We start from the raw sequence: 25,359 nt of genomic DNA, 5'->3' as shown, positions 1-25,359 counted from the left end.
CAGCATAGTTGCCAGTCGATCTGTTGTCTACAACAGCCCCAGTTTCCGATAGATTTGTTTTTGATAATCAGGAAGTATATGAATGTTGGGCGGAATTTAAAAAATACATGAAATTGCAAATATATAGCTTATATATAATTCTATTTTTGATTCAAATTTGAGTATACACTAACAAAATAAACCCTGTGTTACATGCATTTTGCCCGTAAATGACAATATCGTTTTATTTTTTTTTTACAACGTTCTCGTTAGGCGGCGGTGACACTGGATGCAGAAAAGTGGTCGTACCAATTGTAAGCAATAGTGAAAGTAAACAACCACATTGAGTTGTATTGTATTCTTTCGGAATCAGTTCGTGGGGCGAACTACCGTTCATTAAAAAATAACGACCGTTCGTTCACTTTTTTTTTTGCGAACTAGTTCTTTCGTATCGTTCGTGAACGGTTTGCCCATCTCTCAGAAATACCTACGGTGAGATGGCAAAAGTTCTACTGGGAACGTTAGAGCCATCCAAGAAGAAGAAGAAGAACTTAACGACTTGACGGTTCTTCACGCTTGAGTTGCCCCAATGTGCAGAGCAAAGAGTGGCGAACAATATCAAACATTGAACATGGAAAAAATCGACTGGAATATTTAATGTAATTTACTGACAAGTTTGACAAACAGATCGATAAAAATATTAGACATTTAATATTTGAGTATTCGTTTGTCGTGTTTTATGCAGGGGTTAGACATCAATTGAATATAGGCTACCCAAAATCAAAATCAATATGGCGTCATTTGTTTATCAACATATCATTTACGAGGATTGAAATCGACAAATGCGCTGCTTTATTCTAACTGCATGAGCGATTTTCATATTTCGGTTTCACATGGAGGCGTTCACATTTAACATGGAGTTTAAAGTTAGCCACTATTCGACTATATAACCGGACCGAGTTGTAAACAACAGTAATTGATAGAACCAAAATGTCAGTGAACCGCAGCGATATTGGGTACACTGGCAATATGAGGGATTTGACGTTTTAGTCGTACCCCTGGTTTTATGTCCAATCAATACACGTTGATTAAATTGTATCTGTCATTGTATTGTAGTGTAGTGTATTGTAGTGTCAAATATTTGACGATTTCGGCAAAGTACCATAAAAATTGTTCATTTACAAACTTTGTATTTTTCTCTCTACCTATCTCGGGCCTCGTTTTCATACAATCACTTTGTTGCGACCTGCTATAAACCGAATATCTTGCGCTCTGTCAGCAACTATTTTGCGACTGTGTGAGAGAGCGGCCGCTGTCATTCGCGGTCCCACACACAAACGCGAGTTTCACGCAAACCGTCGAGAGAGCGGACGTAGTTGTAATACTCGGGGACTCGGACGGAGCACAGAGCGAAAAATCGATTGATTTTTATCCTTAATCCAGGAGCAGCGAGCAGTCAGCCAATCCTTCCTATCCAGGCAAAAATTGTGCTCGATTGTGGTGCGGTGCCGAGTTGCGGAAAAATTTGATCACGTAATTAGCAAATTAAGGCCACCGTGAGAATCTTCCTTCCCTGGAGCGGTGATTTTCGAACTGTATTTCGCGACTGTGTATGGAAGTGAAATTTTAGGGCGTTAAAAGAAGTGATTATCATCATTCATTCGCCTACTGTGTGTTTTGTGCGGTTGTGGTGTTTTTTTTTCTCCGCATATATTCTTCATTCATTCACGCTGATTGCAGTGTCGATCGCTTCGTTTGCTATTGGCAAAAGAAAAGTGTATATTGCGGAGGAGTGGGGCTTTGCTTGCTATGCTGCGTTGGATGTAAGTTTTGGTCTGTTATCAGTTAATTGAGCTAAATTCTTATTTTCACTGGAACCTTCGTTTCCAATGTGTGTAGATAGAGAGGGAGTGTGTTACAACAACACTTAATTCTCGTTAATTCCTTTTTGTAAATTGTTTCGCTTCCATAGAACCGTTCCACAGATTGGTAAAAGTAATTGACTTGAGATCTTGTTATTATCAATCGTATCCCTGAATGAGCTGAGTTAGGGATTCGTCGATTGAAGAACTGCTGACTGGACACATCGTAAAACAAACGAATCAAAACAAAACTCAACCAAGAAACTAGGGAAAGAAGTTACAGCGGAAGAGGTTTTGCACCAAGATGGCACCAGTTCGGGGTGACGGAATGCGGGGTCTGGCCGTTTTCATCTCAGACATACGAAACTGTGAGTGGTTTTTCCTATTTTTGAATGCGTAATCAATTGTGTATTGTTTATCTTATTAGAATTCGGAAATCCTCTTGAGCGTAGTTTCTTAGAAATCGCTTTAAGTTGCATCTATTTTTCAGGTAAAAGCAAAGAAGCTGAAATCAAGCGAATTAACAAGGAGCTCGCCAATATAAGAAGTAAATTTAAAGGTGACAAAACATTAGACGGTTATCAGAAGAAGAAGTATGTCTGCAAACTGCTTTTTATTTTCCTACTTGGACACGATATTGATTTTGGTCAGATGGAGGCTGTCAATTTGCTGTCTTCGAATAAATATTCCGAAAAACAAATTGTAAGTTCTTGATTGTAATATCAATTTGAATATAAATCTCACCCTTTTTTCAGGGTTATCTTTTCATCTCGGTGCTGGTCAACACCAATAGCGATCTGATCAAGTTGATCATCCAAAGTATCAAGAATGACTTACAATCCCGTAATCCGATCCATGTTAATCTGGCACTGCAGTGCATTGCAAACATTGGAAGTCGTGACATGGCTGAGGCTTTCTCGAATGAAATTCCGAAACTGCTCGTTTCTGGGGATACAATGGACGTGGTTAAACAATCGGCTGCTCTTTGTCTGTTGCGGTTATTCCGCACCTGTCCGGACATTATCCCTGGAGGAGAGTGGACCAGCCGGATAATTCATCTGTTGAATGATCAACATATGGGAGTGGTCACAGCAGCAACGAGTCTGATAGATGCTCTGGTGAAGAAGAACCCAGATGAATACAAGGGATGCGTTAGCTTAGCCGTTTCTAGACTTTCTCGCATTGTGACTGCTTCCTATACCGATTTGCAAGATTACACGTACTATTTCGTTCCAGCTCCTTGGCTTTCGGTCAAGCTGCTCCGACTTTTGCAGAACTATAATCCTCCCACGGAAGATCCCGGCGTGAGGGGCCGTTTGAACGAATGCCTTGAGACTATTTTGAATAAAGCACAAGAACCGCCGAAGAGCAAGAAGGTTCAGCATTCCAATGCTAAGAATGCTGTTCTGTTCGAAGCAATCAACTTGATCATTCACAACGACAGCGAGGCGAATCTGTTGGTTCGAGCCTGTAACCAATTGGGTCAGTTCCTGAGCAACCGTGAGACGAACTTACGTTACTTGGCTCTTGAATCCATGTGCCATTTAGCTACATCTGAATTTTCGCACGAAGCCGTTAAGAAGCACCAGGAGGTGGTTATCCTCTCGATGAAGATGGAGAAGGATGTTTCGGTTCGTCAACAGGCGGTCGATTTGTTGTATGCAATGTGCGATCGTACGAATGCTGAGGAAATTGTACAGGAAATGTTGAATTATCTGGAGACGGCCGATTATTCCATCCGTGAAGAAATGGTATTGAAGGTGGCCATTTTGGCGGAAAAGTACGCCACTGACTTCACTTGGTACGTGGACGTTATTTTGAATTTGATCCGCATTGCTGGTGATTATGTTTCCGAGGAGGTGTGGTATCGTGTAATTCAAATTGTTATTAACCGAGAGGAAGTACAGGGTTATGCCGCTAAAACTGTCTTCGAAGCCTTGCAAGCACCCGCCTGCCACGAAAACATGGTCAAGGTTGGCGGTTATATCCTGGGTGAGTTTGGCAACTTGATTGCCGGCGATTCTCGTTCCGCTCCGATGGTCCAATTTAAATTGCTCCACTCGAAATATCATCTCTGCTCCTCGATGACACGGGCACTGCTTCTCTCGACCTATATCAAGTTTATCAATCTGTTTCCGGAGATCCGCTCCACCATACAGGATGTATTCAGGCAGCACAGCAATCTGCGATCGGCGGATGCTGAACTTCAGCAGAGGGCAAGTGAGTACCTTCAGCTGAGTATTGTTGCCTCGACGGATGTGCTGGCAACGGTTCTCGAGGAAATGCCATCCTTCCCGGAGCGTGAGAGCTCCATTTTGGCCGTACTGAAGAAGAAAAAACCGGGTCGTGTGCCCGAGAATGCGGAGATTCGGGACAATAAAAGTCCGGTGCCTAACGCACACAATGCTCACACTACACAAACCAATCACATTGCTGGGTAAGTCGATAATCTATCAGGATATGTCATAGTTGAAAGCGTAATTGAATAATTAGTATATGGATGGTCACGGGATTTAATGCTCAATCGTGCTGTTATTTTAAACATAATTCTATCAGGATGACAACTCAACCAGGAAAACCAGGGAAATAGCCAGGAATTATTTTTCACCAGAAAAACCATGAATTTTCATTCGAAACTAAAATCAGATAGCTTCTTATTTTAAATTATTATTTAATCCTTTGCGGTCGTTTGTCTGCTCTCAGCCACCACAGGAAGAACTCTTACTAAATACTTTGTTGAATGGCATAAAAGTTTACATTTTTTCTAAACGAATTACATTGTCTAGAGAACTTTTTCACGAATGTATACAGAGTTTCAATGAATAATAGGTAACAGTACTCGGTACAAACAAAATATTATTAGCGTGGCAAGATAAGATGATCTATTTCAAGGGAAATAAATTCCGACCGCAAAGGGTTAAATGTAGTGCACCTGTATGTTTTATATACAGGTGATCACTCAGAGAGTCAACGGAGCTTTCGTCGACGTTTGAGTCCCGTCTAGAATCAGAGTCCCTAGTCGATGCAAGTTTGATTTTTCATAGGCATAGTTTATATGGGTACTGGAAACTGTGTCACCAAACAGTTCTGCCCGCACCCGAAGCTCTAGTGCTAGGCTCTTTCCGCATATGTTCTCGGACAGTAAAATAGCCCCAAAGATGCAGCTTTGCAAAATTGAAATTCACATCTGCTCACATACGGTATTGCGCCATACTTTTGAATGGCATCCTTCGTTCACTCAAAATCAGGGCCCGAAAACTTCGACGGTGAAAAATGAAGACCGACTCTACTCCCAGCAGCTCCGCTTCGACTAGAGCTGCTTCGGCAGTCACCGCCAACAAAAAAATGACTTGACTAGAAAATGAATTGACTAGCGTTGACTAGCGAGGATGACTGATGAACTAGTCCAGTCAGTGGTTATTTCAACTGACTCGACTAATGAATACAAATCGGCCTCTTCATTCAACTGACTTCAATCCACATTTCCATTTCTACCCATCGTGAACTCAAACCAACGAACTTAAACATTTATCAAGTATGCTATAAAAGTCTTCGCGTTAGTATTAGTTAGTATTAGGTGTGCTCCCTTGGCCGAGTGGTTAGCGTCACAACTAACATGCCGGGTGTTCGGGTTCGATTCCCGTTCTGGTCGGGGGAATTTTTCGTCAAAGAAATTTCCTCCGACTTGCACTGTGATCATGCGTATTCTAGAGCTTGCCACTCAGAATGCATTCAAGGCGTGCCAAGTAAGCATAGAAATCTCAACTAAGTACTAATAAAATGACGCAAGTAATACTACGTTGAGACGGCGAAGTTCCTCTAGGAACGTTAGTGCCATTGAAGAAGAAGAAGAAGAAGGCGTGCAAAATAGCGCACACACAGCACGCTATTTTATACGTGTGAGTATACGATACACAAAAATCTAGCTCACCTGTAGCGTTTTTTTTATCCCATTTATTTATTTAAGGCTCATTAGCATTTTAGCTGTAACAGAGCCGAATTTTAATCGTGTACATGTCACATGGTATCTATAATTAGCACATTACACAGTTGCCATTCGCCAGTATTCCTTCTATACCATTACATATGGTACATTCACACAGTAGCCATTTAGGCGTAAGGGTGTTCTTTCTGTTCTTCCATTATCCAGTTGGACCACCGGACAGCGGAGACAGTTGTTTGATCATTGTTGAGTTATTTATAGAACAGTAGCCCGATGTGTCTGGCAGAGCAGAGCAGTTGTATGGATGAATCGATCTTATTTCGACCGTGGATCGACCTCCATCGCTGATGATTGTTGCGTGGACGTAGCTATTCTGTAACAACACAAAGATGGTCAATGAGGGCCCTGAGTTTTGAACTCACGATCGATCGCTTACTAAGCGAACACGCAACCAATGTGGCTACGGAGACCCCCACCTGTAGCGTTTGTCAGCTGACTATTTGACTGACTATATCCATAGTCAGTTAGTAATGAGTTTTGGCTTCTTCGCACAGTTTCTCCGCCAAAATGACTGAATAGTCAGTCGGACGTTTAGTCGCTATCTTCCTCTACCGACTCGACTATATCATTTCATTCCTCCCAGTCAAATTGTCCTCATTGCATTTTGAAGTGTTTTTTTTACATTCGTAGCTTATATGCAGCAGAAGCGGATTCATTATCAATTGACTTTCTTGTAGATGATTTAAATATAGTTGCGATCTTTCTATTAGCGCGAAATATTTCATCGAACTAACATGAACTTTGTGAAACAGTTAGGCAAGCTATTTACCGAACAAGAGCTTTTGTGTGACGCATATTGTTTAACTTACTAGCACCTATTTCGCGATGTTCATTGAGTGACTTTCCCTCTAGATTTGAATCCAAAAAATAACTATCAGTATAATTATCAGCATGTTCGGACCTAGATTGAAGACACAGAGGCTCGAGCTCATGTACAGATGCTTCCTTGTAAAGGGTGTGTCACATCAAATTGCATCACGGAAAAAATGCTGTAGAAATTCGCCCAGTAGACCGATCCTTTTGAAAATTTTAGACAGTAAAATAAAAACTATTAAACAACTTTTGGCATTTTTTTTATTCATACTTCGAGCCCAAGCCCGTATGCTCGCACCTTCCTCTTTACCCCGTCCATAAGGTTCTGTACAACGTCAGGTTGTAGTTTTTTTTTTAACAGAAATCCATTTTCTCTTGAAGTCCGCCTCCGATTTGACAACTTTTGGGTTCTTCCGGAGGGCCTGCTTCATAATCGCTCAATATTTCTCTATTGGGTGAAGCTCCGGCGCGTTGGGCGGGTTCATTTCCTTTGGCACGAAGGTGACCCCGTTGGCTTCGTACCACTCCAACACGTCCTTTGAATAGTGGCACGAAGCGAGATCCGGCCAGAAGATGGTCGGGCCCTCGTGCTGCTTCAATAGTGGTAGTAAGCGCTTCTGTAGGCACTCCTTAAGGTAAACCTGCCCGTTTACCGTGCCGGTCATCACGAAGGGGGCGCTCCGCTTTCCGCAAGAGCAGATCGCTTGCCACACCATGTACTTTTTGGCAAACTTGCATAGTTTCTGCTTGCGAATCTCCTCCGGAACGCTGAATTTGTCCTCTGCGGAGAAGAACAACAGGCCCGGCAGCTGATGAAAGTCCGCTTTGACGTAGGTTTCGTCGTCCATTACCAGGCAATGCGGCTTCGTCAGCATTTCGGTATACAGCTTCCGGGCTCGCGTCTTCCCCACCATGTTTTGCCTTTCGTCGCGGTTAGGAGCCTTCTGAACCTTGTATGTACGCAGGCCCTCCCGCTGCTTGGACCGCTGGACGAATGAACTTGACAAATTCAGCTTATTGGCGACATCCCGGACCGAACTTCTCGGATCACGTCTAAACTGCTTAACTACGCGCTTGTGATCTTTTTCACTGACGGAGCATCCATTTTTGCCGTTCTTCACCTACCGGTCGATGGTTAGGTTCTCGAAGTACCGTTTTAGTACTCTGCTGACCGTGGATTGGTCGATTCCCAGCATCTTACCGATGTCCCGATGTGACAACTCCGGATTCTCGAACTGAGTGCACAGGATTAATTCACGACGATCTTTTTCGTTCGACGACATTTTTCCAAATTTACGAAAAATTGACAGTGAAGCATGGCCAACGTGATCTATACACTCTTATCTGATTATAAGCGAAAGCTGAAGATATAATTCCTAAAAATTAAATTTCTACAGCGTTTTTTCCGTGATGCAATTTGATGTGACACACCCTTTATTTTCCATGAATTAGCCAATTGATGGATTTTCTACGTTTCCGATCAACCATATTTCATTTCTCCGCAGAGCATTCAGGTACCCGGAAATCATATCTGAGGGTTAGTTGATCTTTCTGGCTGAATATGTTCTTAATTTCAACATAATCATCTGCTTTTTTGACGAAACTAACCACAGAATAAGGATATCTACACACGAATATTCATTATAGTTTACTTCTTCACGAGACCAGCATTTTTGGGCAAAAAGCACAAAGCCTAAATGGCAGCACACTTCACCTAATCCGTCTATACAATAGCAATATGTGTAATTTGCATTGTTTCTGTGAAACTTTTTGAATAATTAATCTGTTTCCATTGATAATAGAAAAATAGAAACTTCTGTTATGGCTTGGATCATAGTCGTATTTCTCCGCTAAAAGTAAATATTTGTATGTAAAGAGACATATATTCGCATGTTACGCATGTTACTAATTCGCATGTTAAGCTCAATCTTGTCGATCCATATAAATCTTATGCAGCGATCTCTTTTGCCTGCCCAACAGATCACTGATACATATGCACGCTGCAAGCGCCCTATAGCATACTTGATAAATGTCTAAGTTCGTTGGTTTGAGTTCATGATGGGTAAACAATAAACCGTCCATTGATGGGGTAACTTCTTTTTTGTATCAGAAATCATGTTTTCGTTCCTCTTTATATGGACGTAAAAATAATATTGCGTACGCGGGTATGAATTATGAATTAGTGTCAGGGGAAATGTGTGGCAGTATTCAATGAATAAACAAATGAACGTTTTTCAAAGATAAAGACTATCTTTGAAAAACGTTCTTTTGTTTGTTCATTGATTACTGCCTGATCAACTTCATCTGCTCATCAATAAATGAAAACTTTTTCTAAGCAGGTATTTGGACCTTTCTGGCCTCTAACACCGCTCTGCGCTTCCGTTTCGTGTTGCGTTCTTCTTATCTGCATCTTCTTGATTGAACTTTTTGAGAGCTTCAACGATAGTTTTACCACGGGTAGTATCTTTTTTCAAAAGCGAAATTCATGCGCTTTTTTGCAACATCAGTTTTTACTGATCTATTGTTTGGTTTTACTATATTTCTTGCTCTATGACAATCTTCAACAAAGAAAAAAAATATAAATTCATCTTATTTTGCAAACTTGTAGAGAGTTTGCACTTATATTCAAAACCTGGAAAAAACCAGGGATTTCAAAATACAAATCAAGTTGTCGCCCTGCTAAATTAAAGCAATGATATCAATGAAATAGCTGTTAGTTGACTGCTGAAATACATGAAATTTTTGCTTTAAAGGACGAACAATTCCAATGCCAGTTCGGATCTTCTCGGTTTGAGCACACCTCCAGCGACACAATCCCAAACAGGAACGCTCATTGATGTCCTTGGAGATATTTATAGTGCTACAAACGGTAACAGCAGTGTCATCAACAACGCAAAAAAGTAAGACTTTTATCTCTGCATCCATGCATTTTCCTGCTAGCTCTTATTCCCCTCTCCACCACTTAGATTCGTGTTCAAAAACAACGGCGTCCTGTTCGAGAATGATCTGCTGCAGATTGGAGTCAAGAGTGAATTCCGTCAGAATCTTGGCCGCCTTGGACTGTACTATGGCAATAAGACGCAAACGGCGCTGCAAAATTTTGTCCCCACGCTGCAATGGTCCGCCGAGGATGCGCTCAAGCTGAACGTGCAGATTAAGGCCGTCGAGCCAACGTTGGAGGCCGGAGCTCAAATCCAACAGTTGCTCACGGCAGAGTGCATCGACAATTATAGTGGTGCCCCGTCGATCGTCATCAGCTTCCGGGTGAATGGTGGAGCGCCGCAGAAGATCAACGTTCTGTTGCCGCTTACGGTGAATAAATTCTTTGAACCGACTGAAATGAACGCCGAGTCGTTCTTTGCGCGATGGAAGAACTTGGGAGGGTAAGTTCAAACGTAATGGTGAGTACGGAATTATTGCCACTGTTTCAGAAACATGTAATTACTTTCATACTTAATCCTCGATCATTGAACGGACACTGTCCGAGCAGGTATTACCTTTAAAAAATAGGAAAACTGACAGATGATAACTGTCGTTTCTGCAATTTCGAAGCTGAAACTTCAGAACATTTCTTCTTCTTCTTCTTTTTGGCTTTAAGAGGGTTTAAACTTTTCAGTTCATTCGCCTCTAATTCAGAACATTTACTGTATCAATGCAGTACACTAATTCAGCGAAGACTGCGGATTCTTGGAAAGGGAATTCTTATGCCTAACGAGAGTTGGTCTGCTGAACCAAAAAAGGTAAGAAAGTTCATAAAGGAAGTCATACCTTCGTGGGGGGATATGCAAGGTCCTAGTGCGACTATCATTTATTCGCTGAGTGATGGAATGAACTGACACTGCACATATAGCAAACTGGAGTGCACGACAATAGATCAAACTGATGGTCGCAGTGGTACAAGGTATCCTACAAAAGAAGAATCTTCAATGTCTCCAGATATCATACCCTCTTCCGATTGTTGGTAAGGACTGTCAGCTCATATAATGTCCCGTCCAACTCCAAACACATCAGTCGCAGGCCACCACTCCACCAATCAGTTCTCCGGTAGGAATGGGTCGCAGAAGTGCAGACGATATATCTTCACCGGAACTTCTGGACAACCTCTGAAGCATGCGGACGAAGAAACAAACCAACGTCGGTCCGGAGCCTGGAAGATGCATTATCCCATGATCCAGTTTTCGGGACGCATATGTTCTTTCTGCTGACATTGTTTGACACCCGCTACTCTCGTCATCACTGAAGTAACAGTCACAATTTGCGAAAACAAACATCCACTGACCTACCTGTAATAGCAGTCTGAAATGAAGCATATACTGCCGTGTGCCACAATCCTGGACTACGGCGGAAGCCGCTTGAGATGTTAGAATATTTGGAGGATCCCAAAATCATCCTGGGGGACTCCAATGGTCATCACCGCAACTTGGAAATGCAAACACTATTCAATGTTGCGCTAGAACATGTCATGAGACTAGAGGTGTTTATCTTGCGTGGCACATTTTTCAACCGATCCAGACAATTCATCTGCTTCGGTGATGACGTAGACATTGTCTGCAGAACACTTGAGACGGTATCTGAACAATAAACCAGACTTAAGCACGAAGCAGAGATAGTTGGACTAAGAATTAACGTGTCTCAAATTAAATACATGCTGACTTCCGGATTCGAGCACCACAGGGGCCTATTGGAGTTGAACAGATTTGCGAATTGTTCCCTGTACAAAACGATCATAAGACCGGCTGTCATCTACAGGCACGAGACGTACACAATGATCGAAGAGGACATACGAGCATTCTGAATCGATTTGTGTTAAGAACCATCTTTGGTGGTGTGCAAGAAAACGGTATATAAACACGTGCTCACGTAACTTCGGTGAAACCATTACCCATTAAGTGGCCAAAGCAGGAAAGTCACGATGGGTAGGACATGTTGCTAGAATGCCGAACAATTATCCTGCAAAAAAGTGTTCATCGGGCATTCGGCCGGTACGAGACAAGGAGAAGCAGAGCGAGCAATCTGACTTCCACGTGGAGTGGAGGAGCAGACACAGAAATTCACAATCTTGTTTTTTCCTGTTACATTTAATTTTCAATACGATTGAATTAAAGATATGTGTGGCAATGATCTCTTACCCCATGCAAATTTTCATGTCATGGCCCACAAGTGAGAAATTTATTGATAACCGCATTATCTTTGCAGCGAACAGCAACGAGCGCAACGTGTATTTAAGGCCCAACAGCCGCTTGATTTGCCTGGTGCTCGGAACAAATTGATCGGATTCGGAATGCAACTGCTGGAAGGAATTGATCCCAATCCGGACAATATGGTTTGCGCCGGTATCATACACACCCAGGCCCATAAAGTCGGCTGTTTGTTGCGTCTCGAACCGAACAAACAAGCGCAGGTACAGGTGTGAAGGATCAATTATTTCAATTCTGGTAAAATATTTCTCCTTTCTCCATCAGATGTTCCGCCTAACCATCCGTTCCAGCTTAGAGAATGTCACGCAGGAGATCTGCGAGCTGTTGGCAGATCAATTTTAAATCCTATAGATACATTGATCATGAAATTGACCGATCAGCATTTTCTTTTTATGCAAATTACGTTGACTGTATTCCTGTCGGCTAGGAGAAGAAAATGTGCATGATGCTGCAACACGGCAACAACAATGAGCTGATAATATTAATATTGAAAAGCAAACGCTATGTTTGGGAGAGAGAGAGAGAGCGAATGGAAGACGATAACGAGGAGGAGAATCGTGTAGTTGGTCGCTGGTCGTGAGTATATGAAGCGAAGCAAACGTCAGTAGTAAACAACATATGATCTATGTTAAATCTTGTAATAGAGCTATTGCAATCATGCGGGCATGGCATCGAACAAATAGAAGCCTCATTCGATCGAACACAATCTCTTGTAGGAGGCATGAATGCAAAACTTTTGTTCTGTGTGTGATTCTGATCCGCATTAGTGATAACAACTTATCGAGTCTACTCTCTCCAACACTCCTTCCTGGTAGAATTTCCGAGTTAGAGTGATAAAGTATTGATTATAGGAAACGATAAATCGCTATCGTACAGATTATGATTCCGAGTAGTTGTTGAAATTGTTTAGAAATGTATGAATATTTTGGACTATCAAAAGCTGATTTGGTTTTACTCTACGGGGGGACGAAAGTCTAGAAAATCTCATTATTGCATAGACATACCCATAACACAGACATTAGAGGTGTAAACTAAACTGAAAAATTGAGAATAATTAAATTGTAGTAAATAATTTGCTAAATTAAGAAAATTAAACAAGGATCAAACACTATTTGGAACAGTCATGGAGATTTCACAATGAGCTAATACTTATTCATTAGATCATCACATTCAAGCGGTCCACATCGTTTTCGCGTTTTATATTAATTGAATCTTGGAACAAGAAATTGCACAAAACATCATGACCAATGGAGAATCGATATTAGGTGCAATAACAAAGTGGAAAGGAAGCCTCTGTCTCAGACTGAGAAACGGCCCCTTGTTTCCCTTGCCACAAACATTCTTCGAGATACCTTCACCATCGTACTGTGTGTAATATACAATATTCTGATTTAACATTTTGATGTTTTATTCCTCCTTTTACTCATATGCTATCGTTACTAATATATTATGTTATATTTGTATATCATGAAACGTTATTCTATATATTGCCCAAAGAGGGAAACAGAAATATGTGTAAATTATTGGCTAAGCTATTTCTACATTCTGTACACAACATTGAAAAAAATACACAGCTAGGAAATATTCATTCATACATTGAAGCTGTTTAATTTTAATCCGGAGACTAGATCTACAAGAACTTGTGACTCACCATGGGAAAAAGAGTCGTATGCTTGGACAGTACTCTGAAACTCATTTTTACAGGGCGCCAAGTTTTCAATTCATTGAAAATAATCATCCAAACAGATTGAGTAAACGAAGCAAGAAGTAAATGGTTAGACGTAGTATTAACAGCGTGAGGTGGATGAGCAGAAATACAAGACCTATATTTAAAATCATAACACAAAAATGACGAAAAATATACACAAGTTATCGAAAATATGTTTCTTTTCGCTTCTCCGTTTGCATGATTGCGATTGCGCATTAATTTGCTTACTGTTTGATTCAATTGGTCGGAGAAGTTGCGCAATAGGAGAAAACCATTCCAAACCAAATCCATATTTATTTTAAATAATGACCATTTCACGTTTCTTTTTTGCAGATGGAACAATACAAAGCAAGTATACTACACAGGCGATGAGTAGGATTATATGCTGTTGACTGAGAAGATAGTTTAGTAGAATGAACGATGAACAAGAACGCTCAAGCAGACCTTTAGCCACTTTTGATGACCAAAGGGAGACAGTGATCAGAAAAAAAAACTCCGCCATACAGACGTAAATCAGCATAGTTACCAAAGATAACGGAAATCACTATCCATGTGTATTCAGTGAAACTGACCCAATATTAGTCATCATCGAATCCAATCTTCGAACGAAGCAAATCATGCTCTTTGTGTGGTTGGATTGGAGGGAATTCTGCATTGTGCAATCATGGTCATATACCTAGGATAAGACATTGGGAAGGGAGTCTTGTTCCAACAGACCTTAGGCCTGGTTGACAGCCCGGGAAAATTGTTTGGCTGAGATATGCAGCACAAGGAAATCGCGAAACGCATAAAAGGTAAGACTAATTATAATACTGCGTCTCCAAACAATATTAGTTCTTATAGAGATTACAAACATGTGTATCTGCAAATGTTCTTGAGCAATTGAACTATATCTCTTGGAATATCTTTTTTTAGTTCTGATGATCCTGATGTTATTTCAGAATCATTCAATGAAAATATTATTTTCTTGTACGATACATGCGTACTACTTAAAGCCTGGCGTTCAAACAAGCCATACAGCCCGTGGTTTAATGCTGATATTCAACGAGCAATAATTGATCGTGATCTAATGCCTCGCACATGGAGACAGTCAAGGGACGATCAGGACTTCAGCAGAATGCGAAACAGAGTAGGCTTAATGGTAAAAAATGCTAGGAAGAATTATTTTAATTTTTACTTCGAACATGAGAAGCGGAGAGTTTTGGACGAAGATTAAGAGCGCGGGATTAATTAAATAAACAAAGAGCTATGTGAATGATTTTTCGGCCAATGACATGAATGAATTTTTCAAGTTCCGTTCCTACCACTAATTTTAATTTTAATGCAGATGACAGTGTTCAATCTACTTTTCTGTTTATTTCAATTCACGAGTATGATGTAGTAAACGCAATTTACGAAATTCATTCAAATGCCATAGGATTGGATGGGATTCCCATTAATTTTTTAAAACTAATTCTGCCAATATTGCTACAACACAAATTACTTAACGAAACGGTTTTTTTCTTGCAATTTTTCGGTTTCCTTTTGTGCGATTTCCACTTTTTTTATCGTTCCACATTTTCCACAGATTTCGCTTCTGCTTCTCGTAGCATTCAAGAAGCGGAATGTCCTCCTCGGCAAACCATTCCTTATATTGCTTGGAAATGTGGATCTATGCATAATCCTGCTTGGTAGCGTTATTCTCAATATGGCGAATCAAAACGTCCTCCAGTAATTGAAGATACTTTTCGGAGTTCATTCGGGTGAAAATGAAACAAATGAGAAGCTTGCTGTAAAAGGAAATGGCTCCCCACACTGTCAAACTTCCGCCCCCAAAGCTTCACTTCGATCTCACGACATGCCGTTGACTTAAATTGTACCAATAGCAACTGTAACAGTCCGGACCATCCAAATCGAACTTTTTTCGCTGGAAAATACAACATTTCTCCATTCTAGTTTCCATTCCATATATTGCCGGGCGAAAATGAGATGGTTCTGCTTATGGGTGGCGGTCAGTTACGGCTTCCCTTGAGGTTTCTTCCACATTCATACTGGAACAACCGATTCTGCCTTAATGTATGAGCAGGACATCGTTCCCTGGTTGCTTCGTGTCTTATTCGACCTTTAAGACGCAAAGTAACTTTGGTGTTCCCATTTGTTGGCCGTTATATCCCATATTTCTGGCACTATTTAAAGAAATTCCGTTCCACGATGATCTTCAGTTCAAAACTCAGGGCCCTCAATTGATCATCTTTGTGTTGTTATGGAAATACTACGTTCTACGTTGGGCGTTGTTGGTATTTATTTAAATAAAATAAATATATAATTGAACGAAAAAACTCCAGAAAATATTTTTTTCTTTAACTTCATTCAGTTTTAATATTCACTACAAAACTACAAAACAAAGTGTTTAGAATAACTTTTTATTACCAAAAAGTGAAAACAGAAAGTCTTCGAAATCTAGGCTTGGGGCATTGCCAGGTCCAGTTTCACATTGATGTTCATCGCTGTCAGCTGGGAAACTAAAAATTTGAAAATATATGGTATTTCCACGTACCCAATTTCTTTATCATCACGACATAATCTACACGTGGCCGGTGTACGTTGAGTTTCCGTGGTACTTGAAGCAACCTTTTTCGTTATACTGCTGATAGGCCCCAGCAGCGTTCCACAACCTCTGCAGATCAAAGTTGTGATTTTGTCAGACCCGTGGAACAACCGATCCTGCAGTAGGAAGGAAGCACCATGTGCAATCAGTGCGTCACGTTCCATTTCACCGAAACGAACGCCTCCACCTCTGGAACGACCTTTGTTCGGTTGATGGGTTAACTGGTCCAACGGTCCAGTTGATCTCACTTGCCACTTATCGGACACCATATGTCGCAACCGTTGGTAGTGAACAATTCCGAAGAATATATCCGCTTTCAGCTCTCTTCCGTCCACTCCGCTGTACATTCGTTCCGTGCCGAAATAGTTGTACCCACTAGCTTCCAGCAATCGACCAAAGTAATCGATCGCAGTATTGCTCTCCGTGAATCTGAACGGCGTCGCATCATGGACCAGTCCATGGGACGCAGCTGTTTTGCCAGCCATCGTTTCGATCATCATAGCAATTGTCATACGCGAGGGGAACCCGTGTGGATTGAAAATGATATCCGGAATCATGCCGGACTCAGTGAAGGGGAGATCCACCGCTGGCCACTTCTGCGAACAAATACCCTTCTGCCCAGCACGGGAAGCAAATTTATCGCCAACGTTCGGATTTCTGACAATCCGATAGGTAATCACAGCCCGTTTTGGTGCATTGGATGAAGTGGATCCGCACAATTTGATATTATCTACGATTCCTTCTTCATGTCCATCAAATTTGACCGTGTGGTATGTGTGATCTTCGGTGTCGAAATAGCAATACAGCGGATTTTTGTGTTTCAAGAAAGCACTGCGATAGGGAAGCCCATCGTTATCCAGAAACGTTTTTAGCATCTCGTGGTGCGGATCACGGGCAAAGAAGCTGTCTCCCTTCAGTTCGATTAGTTCATTTTTATAAACCATTCCATGGGCGAATCCACGTTCGAAGGCTGATTTATTGATAATCATAGCGTCTTCCATGTCGTAACCTAGAGCAAAAAAAAAACAACTCGTTACAATCGATGCCAGGTGCGAAATTATGTAAACGCTCACCAGTATAAGAGACAACGGCAACGATAGCATTCGTACCCATTGCATAGTTGTCCAAATTGATGTTGTCGTGATGAACGGGCCGGAATAGAGGCGTACCCGGCGTTTGCAGCCGATAGAACTTGGCGATACACTGTAGTTGCCAGTTGTGGCACGGAGTTCCCATCGTCTGCTTACCCATCTGACATTGGTACATATTACGAGGAGATTGATTACAATCGGGCATGGGAATCAATTTCGCCAAATTGCTCAGAAAAGACGTTTTCGATAGCTCCATGTGCGTTGTTACTCTTGGGTAGGCTTCATCCGGTGTGATGCAAATATCCATATAGACTTGCTCGAATGTTCCAATCAGCTCGACTTTGTTGGCAAACAGGTTTATAACGGGTCGAACCATGCGAGCCGCACCAACAAATATGTACACCCCTGGATATTGACCACCTTCTTTGGCCGGTATAAAAACTATTTCTGTCGCTTCTGGGATTTCCTTTCCTTCGATTTTAAGCAGTCTCAGTTTGTGCGTTATTTGCACTGCTATGTTCCTGGGAATATTACCGATAACTCGCCCTTCGAGTAAAACCGAATAAATATCTGAAGCCTTTTGGTTTTCTAAGTCAATACTATTGACGGGAGTCATCCCGAAACTGATCAGATGCTTTTCGATATTTTTCACCTTCACCAGGTCGGGACTCTTCGAAACGAGACAATCGGATGTCAGATGATTCAACAATCCACAAGGTGTCCCATCTGGTGTGTGAACAGGACAGATGAAACCCCACGCGTCGGGCAGCAACTGTCTCGCTTCGGTGGTTCTCATAGTCACGAAAAACGAACCACGATGAACGGCCCGGAAATGAGACATATATCTCATCCGGTTAATGTTCTCCGCAATAATTACCAATCCAGAATCTTGCATCAATCCCATCTCGCTGGCCCTCGGTAAGTTTCCAGTAGAAATGAAGTTGGCAAATGACCGATCAAAATTCGCCGTGTTCTTACAAGCCAGCACTACTTCGTTTTGAGTAAGATACGCATCGGTATCCGGGCAGAGCTTCAGAATGTTGAATTTCATTCCATTCAAGAATGAAATGAAATGCTCTCGGAGCATTTTCTGGTAAAGATGTCCACCCAGAAGCAATTCTTGCATCATTACACTATCGGAACCTTCTGTTCTACAGCGCCGCTGAGCTGCGCTGAACAATTTCTGCATCATGAAAATCAACAGATTGAATTTGTCCAAGTTGTTATCAAGATGGATGAGTACACAATTTCTTAGCAGATGGTCAACCACTTCTTCGTTCGTGTACCATGAAGGTAAGAAATACAGCCGCTGACGGAATGCGCCACCTAAATAGTTTATGCATTCGAATTGGTTGTGTATCGATTCCTCGTGTAGTTCTCGGAGCATACATTGGATGCAGCTGAAAACAAATGATTGATACACAGTGATACAAACTCGAAATCGCCATGCAGATCTCTCTTCTCTTCTTATTAAAGTCGAAAACATGTTTTCTGAACGTTCTCTTTAGATAAAGTCATAGTGCCATGTGAGAGTGATTTTCACTTTGCTATCTGTTTTCAGAATACTGTTTTTTATTTCTCTAAAAATGTTTGAAGAATGGTTGATGAATAAAATTTTAATTCGGTTTCGAAGGTGTTAACCCTTTCGCGTACAATGTCGAACCTCACTTGTGGTGTATCGATATGAAATGACAGCATAGCTCCAGGCGCATGAAAAAGTGGGAAAGCAAGGCAAGGCTCAAAACTTGTCTCATTCACCGGTACAACTTAGATACGCACGCCCAGCGTAGTAGGGGAACGACTCGTTGTATTCGTGGGTGGTCCTTGCTGTTTAAAATCAAATAATATGGCGAGGGGTTAATCAATTTCAGAATTTCATCCTTAGTTTGGCAACCCCTATTCATTGCAAATGTCTTTAGCTACCTTTTCTACCGTTACTATCTACAACCGATAGAAAAACGGGGCGAAGCCCCCCCTTCTATGCTTATTCAGCCATTCCATGCCAAACCGATATAGTGGTTCTCAGATTTTCGTCAAAAGTGGTAGTTTCGTTCTTTATCGCAAATTATTAGACCCGTATTTTTTTTTATTTTTTTGTTAGGATGCCCATTTTCATTTGAGGGTGATCCGAAATATCGACTTTTTCCCCTTTTTTCCAAAAATGACATTTTTCAAAAAATCGTAACTTGTGAACTACTGAACAGATTTAGACGGTCGATATATCAAATTGAAGCTCATAAGCTAGTCATTCTTGGAAAAATGCTACGCTTGCGAAAATTTCAGGTTTTGGTTTTGTCATTATTGATTGTATTTGTTTTTTTATAGTTCAGTAGATCAAAAGTTATGATTTTTTTGTAGTGGAAAAAATGGAACAAAAATGATTTTTCGGAGCATCGGTTATCTTTGAAAAATAATAACTCAAAAAACGAAGAAAACGCCTCCCTGGTTTCGAGATATGCTATGTGCAAAATTCTCAGCTTTCCAGAAAAAATATAAAATAATATAGCGCCTTTGGTCCGGCGCCATGAAAACTATAAAAAATAAATACAATCATTACAAACGAAACCAAAATTAAAATTTTGTGCAGCCCTGGTATTTTTTCAAATCAGATCAGCTAATTGGCTTTAATTTGATATGTCGATCATTGAAATCGACTCAGTAGTTCAAAAGTTATGAATTTCTGAAAAAAGTTTTTTTTTGGAAAAAACCTTGATTCTTCGGACCACCCTAAAATGGAAATGATCACCCTAACAAAAAAAATAAGAAAATACGGGTCTAATCGGTTTGACATGGAATGGCTGTATTAGAACATACTCTAATTCAATGAAAGAAGTGTACGGAAAATATCAAAGTCATACGACTCTCACAGTCTGCGCACTTTCGCTAGTGCACCAGAATTACGTAGGGTTAATGATGTTGGTTTGTCCAATTCTTGGTGTGTTCACGCAACTAGTAAATGCAAATCGTTTTTTTCATAAAAATCACATGTAATCAAGACGAGTTTGGGTTTTTTGGAAACCCCACTTCACTCCAGATCAACAAATTTCATCCAGCTGTTTCGGTGTTTTCAAATTAAGTGAAAAGAAAACAAAGATATTGTTAGACAGAATACTGTTGATGAGCCTTTGAAAAGGCCGTTTGCGAAAAGGACTCTGAAAGAGAAATTACTTTTTGCGGAAATGGTTCATTCCACGGCCAAAATTGAAAAAAAAGTTAATAAGAATTGAAAAAAGTGAAAAACGACCTGTGTTAGAAACGGTAAAATAGTTTAACGGATCTTGTGTGAAGTGGCTATGTGATTCTGAGACAAGGGTAAAGCTGTTTTGTTGGCCTGGTTTGTTGTTACAGAACCCAGCAGAAAACAGAGTAGGATATGCAGATTTGAATCATCTATCTTTCGCTATAAAAGCCCATTCAGCTACCAAAGAGCACATCAACACTTCAACACGGAGTTTCTCAAACAGCTGATAGATAATCTTTGTTACATATTCTCTGATTTTGACGAAGCGAAAAATAGGTAATTAACTGCTAGTGTTCTATATGAAGCCAGAATTTTCCGAGAAGGAAATTCCGGAGATTATGAAAGTACTGATCGGTAGCAAAGCTAATGCCAACGCTTCCATCAATCAGCATCGGTCGAGCGAAGTTTTTCAGTTCTTCGTAGACTGAAGACCTGTTTAAGATCAACGATAGGAGAGGAGCGACTTTAAAAGCTTATGCCTAAGGCTATTGAGAACAAAAGGTTTCTTGAACTCCAACGTCAGAGCAATTTTTTGGTAAACCTAATCGACCGATTAGCGATTTCAATTTCATTACTGTATCATTACTACGCACGACTATGAAAAATAGCTCAAAACAAGAATTAGACTAAGAAAAGATGAAACACGAGAAAATTCAGTCAAACCATTAAAATTCCAAAAAACCATTAAAATAGATGAAGGAAACAATATTCGATTGCTAATTAACTTTTTTGAGTAGCAAGTAGTAGTAATTTTCATTTTAGAGTAGAAATTTTACAACTTTGGGTTGCTGTCGTTCACCGTGTAGATGCACAACTAATCAATGTACTCACTAGACACCTCTAATCAAGTGGTTTTAAAAATCGTTTTCAATTTTTAGAAATCTGATTGTTTCTAACTTTTCTGCCCAGATCACTCCCATAGTTTCTTTGTCTGGGATTGATGTCAGGAGATCGTGGGGGAGTATCAATAATCTTTGAGCAGTTTTTATCTAACCATGTGCGAAATTTAAGTGCATTGTGCTTTGGGACATTGTCTTCGTGACACATGAATCTCCGATTCAATCCCATTTTGTTGACACTTTGCTTCATATTTTCCTTCAGGATTTTTAAGTAAACATTAAACCATTGATGAAACCCAAATTGAACCAAAACAAGATTTGTAACGTGCCGAAGAAAAACAACCTGAATGCCCGAGCACAGAAGAAAACCCCTCAGCGAAAAAATTAGTAACTCCAATTCGATTACAGGTCGGACTCGATTATGTATAGTCGACCTTTTTTTTCAACAATTATTTTCAAATCCTATACATAATCGAATCTCAAGAAAACAATTTTTTCATTAATGTATGAATGTCAAACATTAATAGAGAAATAGCTTTTTTTGTGATTCGATTATGTATTGGATTCGAAAATTAACGTTGAAAGTAAAATTGCGATTATATATAATCGAGTCCGACATGTATTTCCAACAGCGTGAAACATCAATGTCTTACTGGGAAGATATTATTTTGGCAGATGAGTCTAAATTCAACATCTTTGCCTCAGATGGTTGTTAAAACTTTGGAAGCGACGTTCAAACATGGCGGTGGTATAGAGATAGTATGGAGGTGCATGTATTAGCAATTTGATTTTCATCGATGGTGTAATGAATCATAATGATTACTTGAACTTCCTGAAGGAAAATATGAGGCATGTGTCAGCAAAATGGGAGAGAATCGAGGATTTAAGTTTTACCAATCACCCAAAGCACAAAGCACATGGTTACATTACAATTGCTCAAAAGTTATTGATACTCCTCTACAATCTCTACACATCAATCCCGATATAAGAATATGGATATGATCCGAGTAGGAAAGTTAGAAACAATTAAATTTCTAAAAAAAAAAGATTTTAAAAACCTAGTGATGAATGTTTGTATGAATAATCCTCCCGAATACACAAAAAAATAAGTAACGGCAAAAGGCAGCTAAAGATAGTTGCAATGAACAAGGATAACCATAATAAAGATGGAATTCTAAAATTGATCAACTTTTTCGAAATCGTTTTTGAAAGTAGTTCGTCATTTTTAGAGAAACATAGACCATTATTCGGAAAACAGTTAGCAAACATTTTCACTCTCATATGACACTATGAATTTATCTAAATGTCTTCTTGTCTTCAACTTTTAAAAGGGAAAAGAGATTTGCATGGTGGGGTACGATTTGAATTTGTAGCACTGTGAGTGTCAAACAAATTACGTTATTGAATACTCACTGCTTATAGTACTGATCATCTTCGAAACCTGCGACTAGCCGTTTGTAAATTTCATTGTCCGTGTAATTCGACAATACCTTCAGCAACATCATGATCGGGATGTAGTTAAGCGATTTTCCAATGGATATCATCAGCTTCACAGTTCCATTTAATAGGTAGTGGAGGACGTTTGTCTAAGTGACACAGTGAGATTAATTTACATAGACTAACGGGTTTGCTTTATGCATCTTACCGTGGCGGTTTGATCCGATTTGACACATCGGAACATGACCCCTGTGCTGCTGAACTCCTTTCCCCGGTCCTTCCACGAGTTCCGATTGATCACAATCGGAAAATTTCTTCTCGTCATAACGAGCATTCGAATGAGCTTCTCTAAACCACGCATAACAAAATGCCCTCCCCATTCGTCCTCATGCTCACCCCGTTTCACTAGCTCGGAGGGGGTTAAATCGGCTAAGTTACATGCCTTAGATCGTAGCATAATCGGCAGTGGACCAACGTCCCGCGTGATTGGCGGCCTGGACTGACCATTTATCTCCCATTCGATGGTAATCGTACACATACCTGTGTAGTTCTCATTTTTCTGCCGGCACTCGGATGGGAAAATCCGCCTCTCCCTCACATTGAGCTGACTCAAAGGTACCGTTGGTTTCGCGATAATACAGTCGGAAATCTGCAGCGAAACACGATCTTTGTTGGGCAATTCGAATCGAACCGGCTCCAAATTCCGGATAACATCCGCAATTCCCTCGTCGAGCATATAATTGAACGAGTCGATGTGGGGGACCCCAAGGTTGGCGAGAATCTTGAAGTGTGATACACAACGAAAACGTGATGAGCGGAGGTTAATGTGCATGGTGCACGCTATGGTGAAACATCGTACCTTGTTTTGGTTTTTAGGGATTTCCTTGAATATTGGCTTAAGGTTGGTGAGTACCGGTAGGTTCTTCATTTTGCGTCGAGAAAAATATGTTTAAACTATTTTTATACGTCAAGTTAACAAGACCAAAAGCGCTCATGATCCACACGACACCGACAAAAACATGCTGTTTTGAATTGAATGATTAAAATGACAGTTCTCTGTGTGGGGTTGTGTTGGTGTTGGCGGTTTGTGTACATACAGGGTGGCTACGTACGTATTCAGTGTGGTGACGATTCAGTAACGGTAGCAAATACATCGCAGTTAAAAACTTCGAATCAAGACGTGTCTATGGTACTAGGTGAGGCCGTTTCGTCACTAAGTTGGTAGGGGAGCGGTATATGAAAACAGTACGGAAGAAAGCAGAAGGGGAATTTTTTCCTTGAAGTGTGAAAGAGACAGACTGATCACGAGCGAGCTTGGGCACAAGCGTATTGTGTTTTGTTTACAAACAAAACACAGTAGACTTCCAAGATGGCTGAAGAGTGGGTTTTAGCAAGTTGGCCCACCTTAGGATATACTTCTACGCGCCTTGCTTCGAATAAAATATTCAAATGTATTGATGTACAGTAGAACCCCGATTATCCGCGAAATAGTCGGGCAAGGTCACCGAGTATAACGAAAATCGCGGATAACTTGCAGGTGCAAACACAAAAAAAGATATTTTAGCATCAAAATGTAAACAAAAACAAAATGAAATTCGTATGAAAATCTTCTTCTCTATCAGATTAGAAGACACGAAGCCGGTTTTTAAATTCTAAAATTTGAATGAAAACCTTCACATCATATGTTATTTGATTACTTGAAACACGTGTTTCTGACTTTCATTCAACCATATAGCTAAACAATTCCAACATTGTTGCTGAATTTTTTCATCATAATATAGAATAATAAAATGCTAGTTTGATATGGAAAAGCTAATATATTTTCATTCATAATTTTAATTTTTCATTCCGACTGAAAATTAGCTATTCTTTCACGCCTTCCCCCAAACTAGTAAACGAAGCTCAATGCCGCCAGCGCGGATATGTCAATGTGTTGTTTTTAAAACCATTCAACTGATCCGTGGACACAACACCACTATTTAAATGAAACACATTTTTGTTTGCAGGTGGTGAAAAAGTCTCATACGAAAATTGTTTATGAAGACAGCTCTATATTATGATGAAAAAATTCAGCACCAATGTTGGAATTGTTTAGCTATATGGTTGAATGAAAGTCAGAAACACGTGTTTCAAATAATCAAATAATATGATGTGAAGGTTTTCATTCAAATTTTAGAATTTAAAAACCGGCTTCTAATCTGATAGAGATTACACTAACGAGTTTGGGACCCAAATTAAGGCCCTAATTTGAAGTTGTCACCAGACATCGACACCATGCCACTGTCATCGCGAATTCGGCGCAAGCATTTTCGAACAAATACTAGCGTTTAGTACAACGATGCTATTGACGCAACGCATTATTGTGTTCGACTAAATGGAAACACACATATTTAAAATGAAGTGTCAAAGCACAACTGTTGCAACGCGACGCGCGGAATTCTGGTCCCACCTTTAGTATTTACAATTCCGATAATAGTCAAAACGTTTCCGTCGGTAGTTTCAGTTGTTATCAGATAAAATCAAAAAGGTTTGGAAGGTGCTCTTGACTTGTTGCGAGTCTATGATAGTACTTTTTTCCTGAAGAATACTCTGGGATATGAT

At 40.3% G+C, this 25,359-nt stretch overlaps 2 protein-coding genes across 3 annotated transcripts; one reads left to right on the top strand and one right to left on the bottom strand.

The window, feature by feature from the left end:
- Positions 1 to 1,303: 1,303 nt before the first annotated feature.
- Positions 1,304 to 13,250, top strand: LOC129777527 (AP-2 complex subunit alpha). 2 transcript variants are annotated; one of them, XM_055783838.1, is made up of 8 exons: positions 1,304 to 1,802; positions 1,952 to 2,209; positions 2,332 to 2,543; positions 2,597 to 4,278; positions 9,411 to 9,557; positions 9,624 to 10,040; positions 11,854 to 12,064; positions 12,120 to 13,250. In XM_055783838.1, exons 2-8 carry the CDS (start codon positions 2,146 to 2,148, stop codon positions 12,195 to 12,197), a joined length of 2,811 nt encoding a protein of 936 aa, XP_055639813.1. In that variant the 5' UTR covers positions 1,304 to 1,802; positions 1,952 to 2,145; the 3' UTR covers positions 12,198 to 13,250. The 2 variants fall into 2 exon arrangements, with proteins under 2 accessions (XP_055639813.1, XP_055639814.1); XM_055783839.1 differs by having other exon boundaries at positions 1,306 to 1,802; positions 11,854 to 12,058.
- A 2,641-nt stretch (positions 13,251 to 15,891) lies between these two features.
- Positions 15,892 to 23,811, bottom strand: LOC129779218 (DNA-directed RNA polymerase I subunit RPA2). Its single transcript, XM_055786570.1, has 5 exons — positions 23,618 to 23,811; positions 22,967 to 23,539; positions 22,735 to 22,907; positions 17,224 to 18,641; positions 15,892 to 17,159 (listed from the first exon to the last, which is right to left on the bottom strand). The coding sequence occupies exons 1-5, from the start codon at positions 23,684 to 23,686 to the stop codon at positions 16,003 to 16,005; spliced, it is 3,390 nt and encodes a 1,129-aa protein (XP_055642545.1). The 5' UTR covers positions 23,687 to 23,811; the 3' UTR covers positions 15,892 to 16,002.
- Between the last annotated feature and the right edge of the window lie 1,548 nt (positions 23,812 to 25,359).

Source organism: Toxorhynchites rutilus, chromosome 3 (assembly GCF_029784135.1).
Source record: "Toxorhynchites rutilus septentrionalis strain SRP chromosome 3, ASM2978413v1, whole genome shotgun sequence".
Lineage (NCBI taxonomy): Eukaryota > Metazoa > Arthropoda > Insecta > Diptera > Culicidae > Toxorhynchites > Toxorhynchites rutilus.
This window is presented reverse-complemented; position numbering and strand designations above follow the sequence as displayed.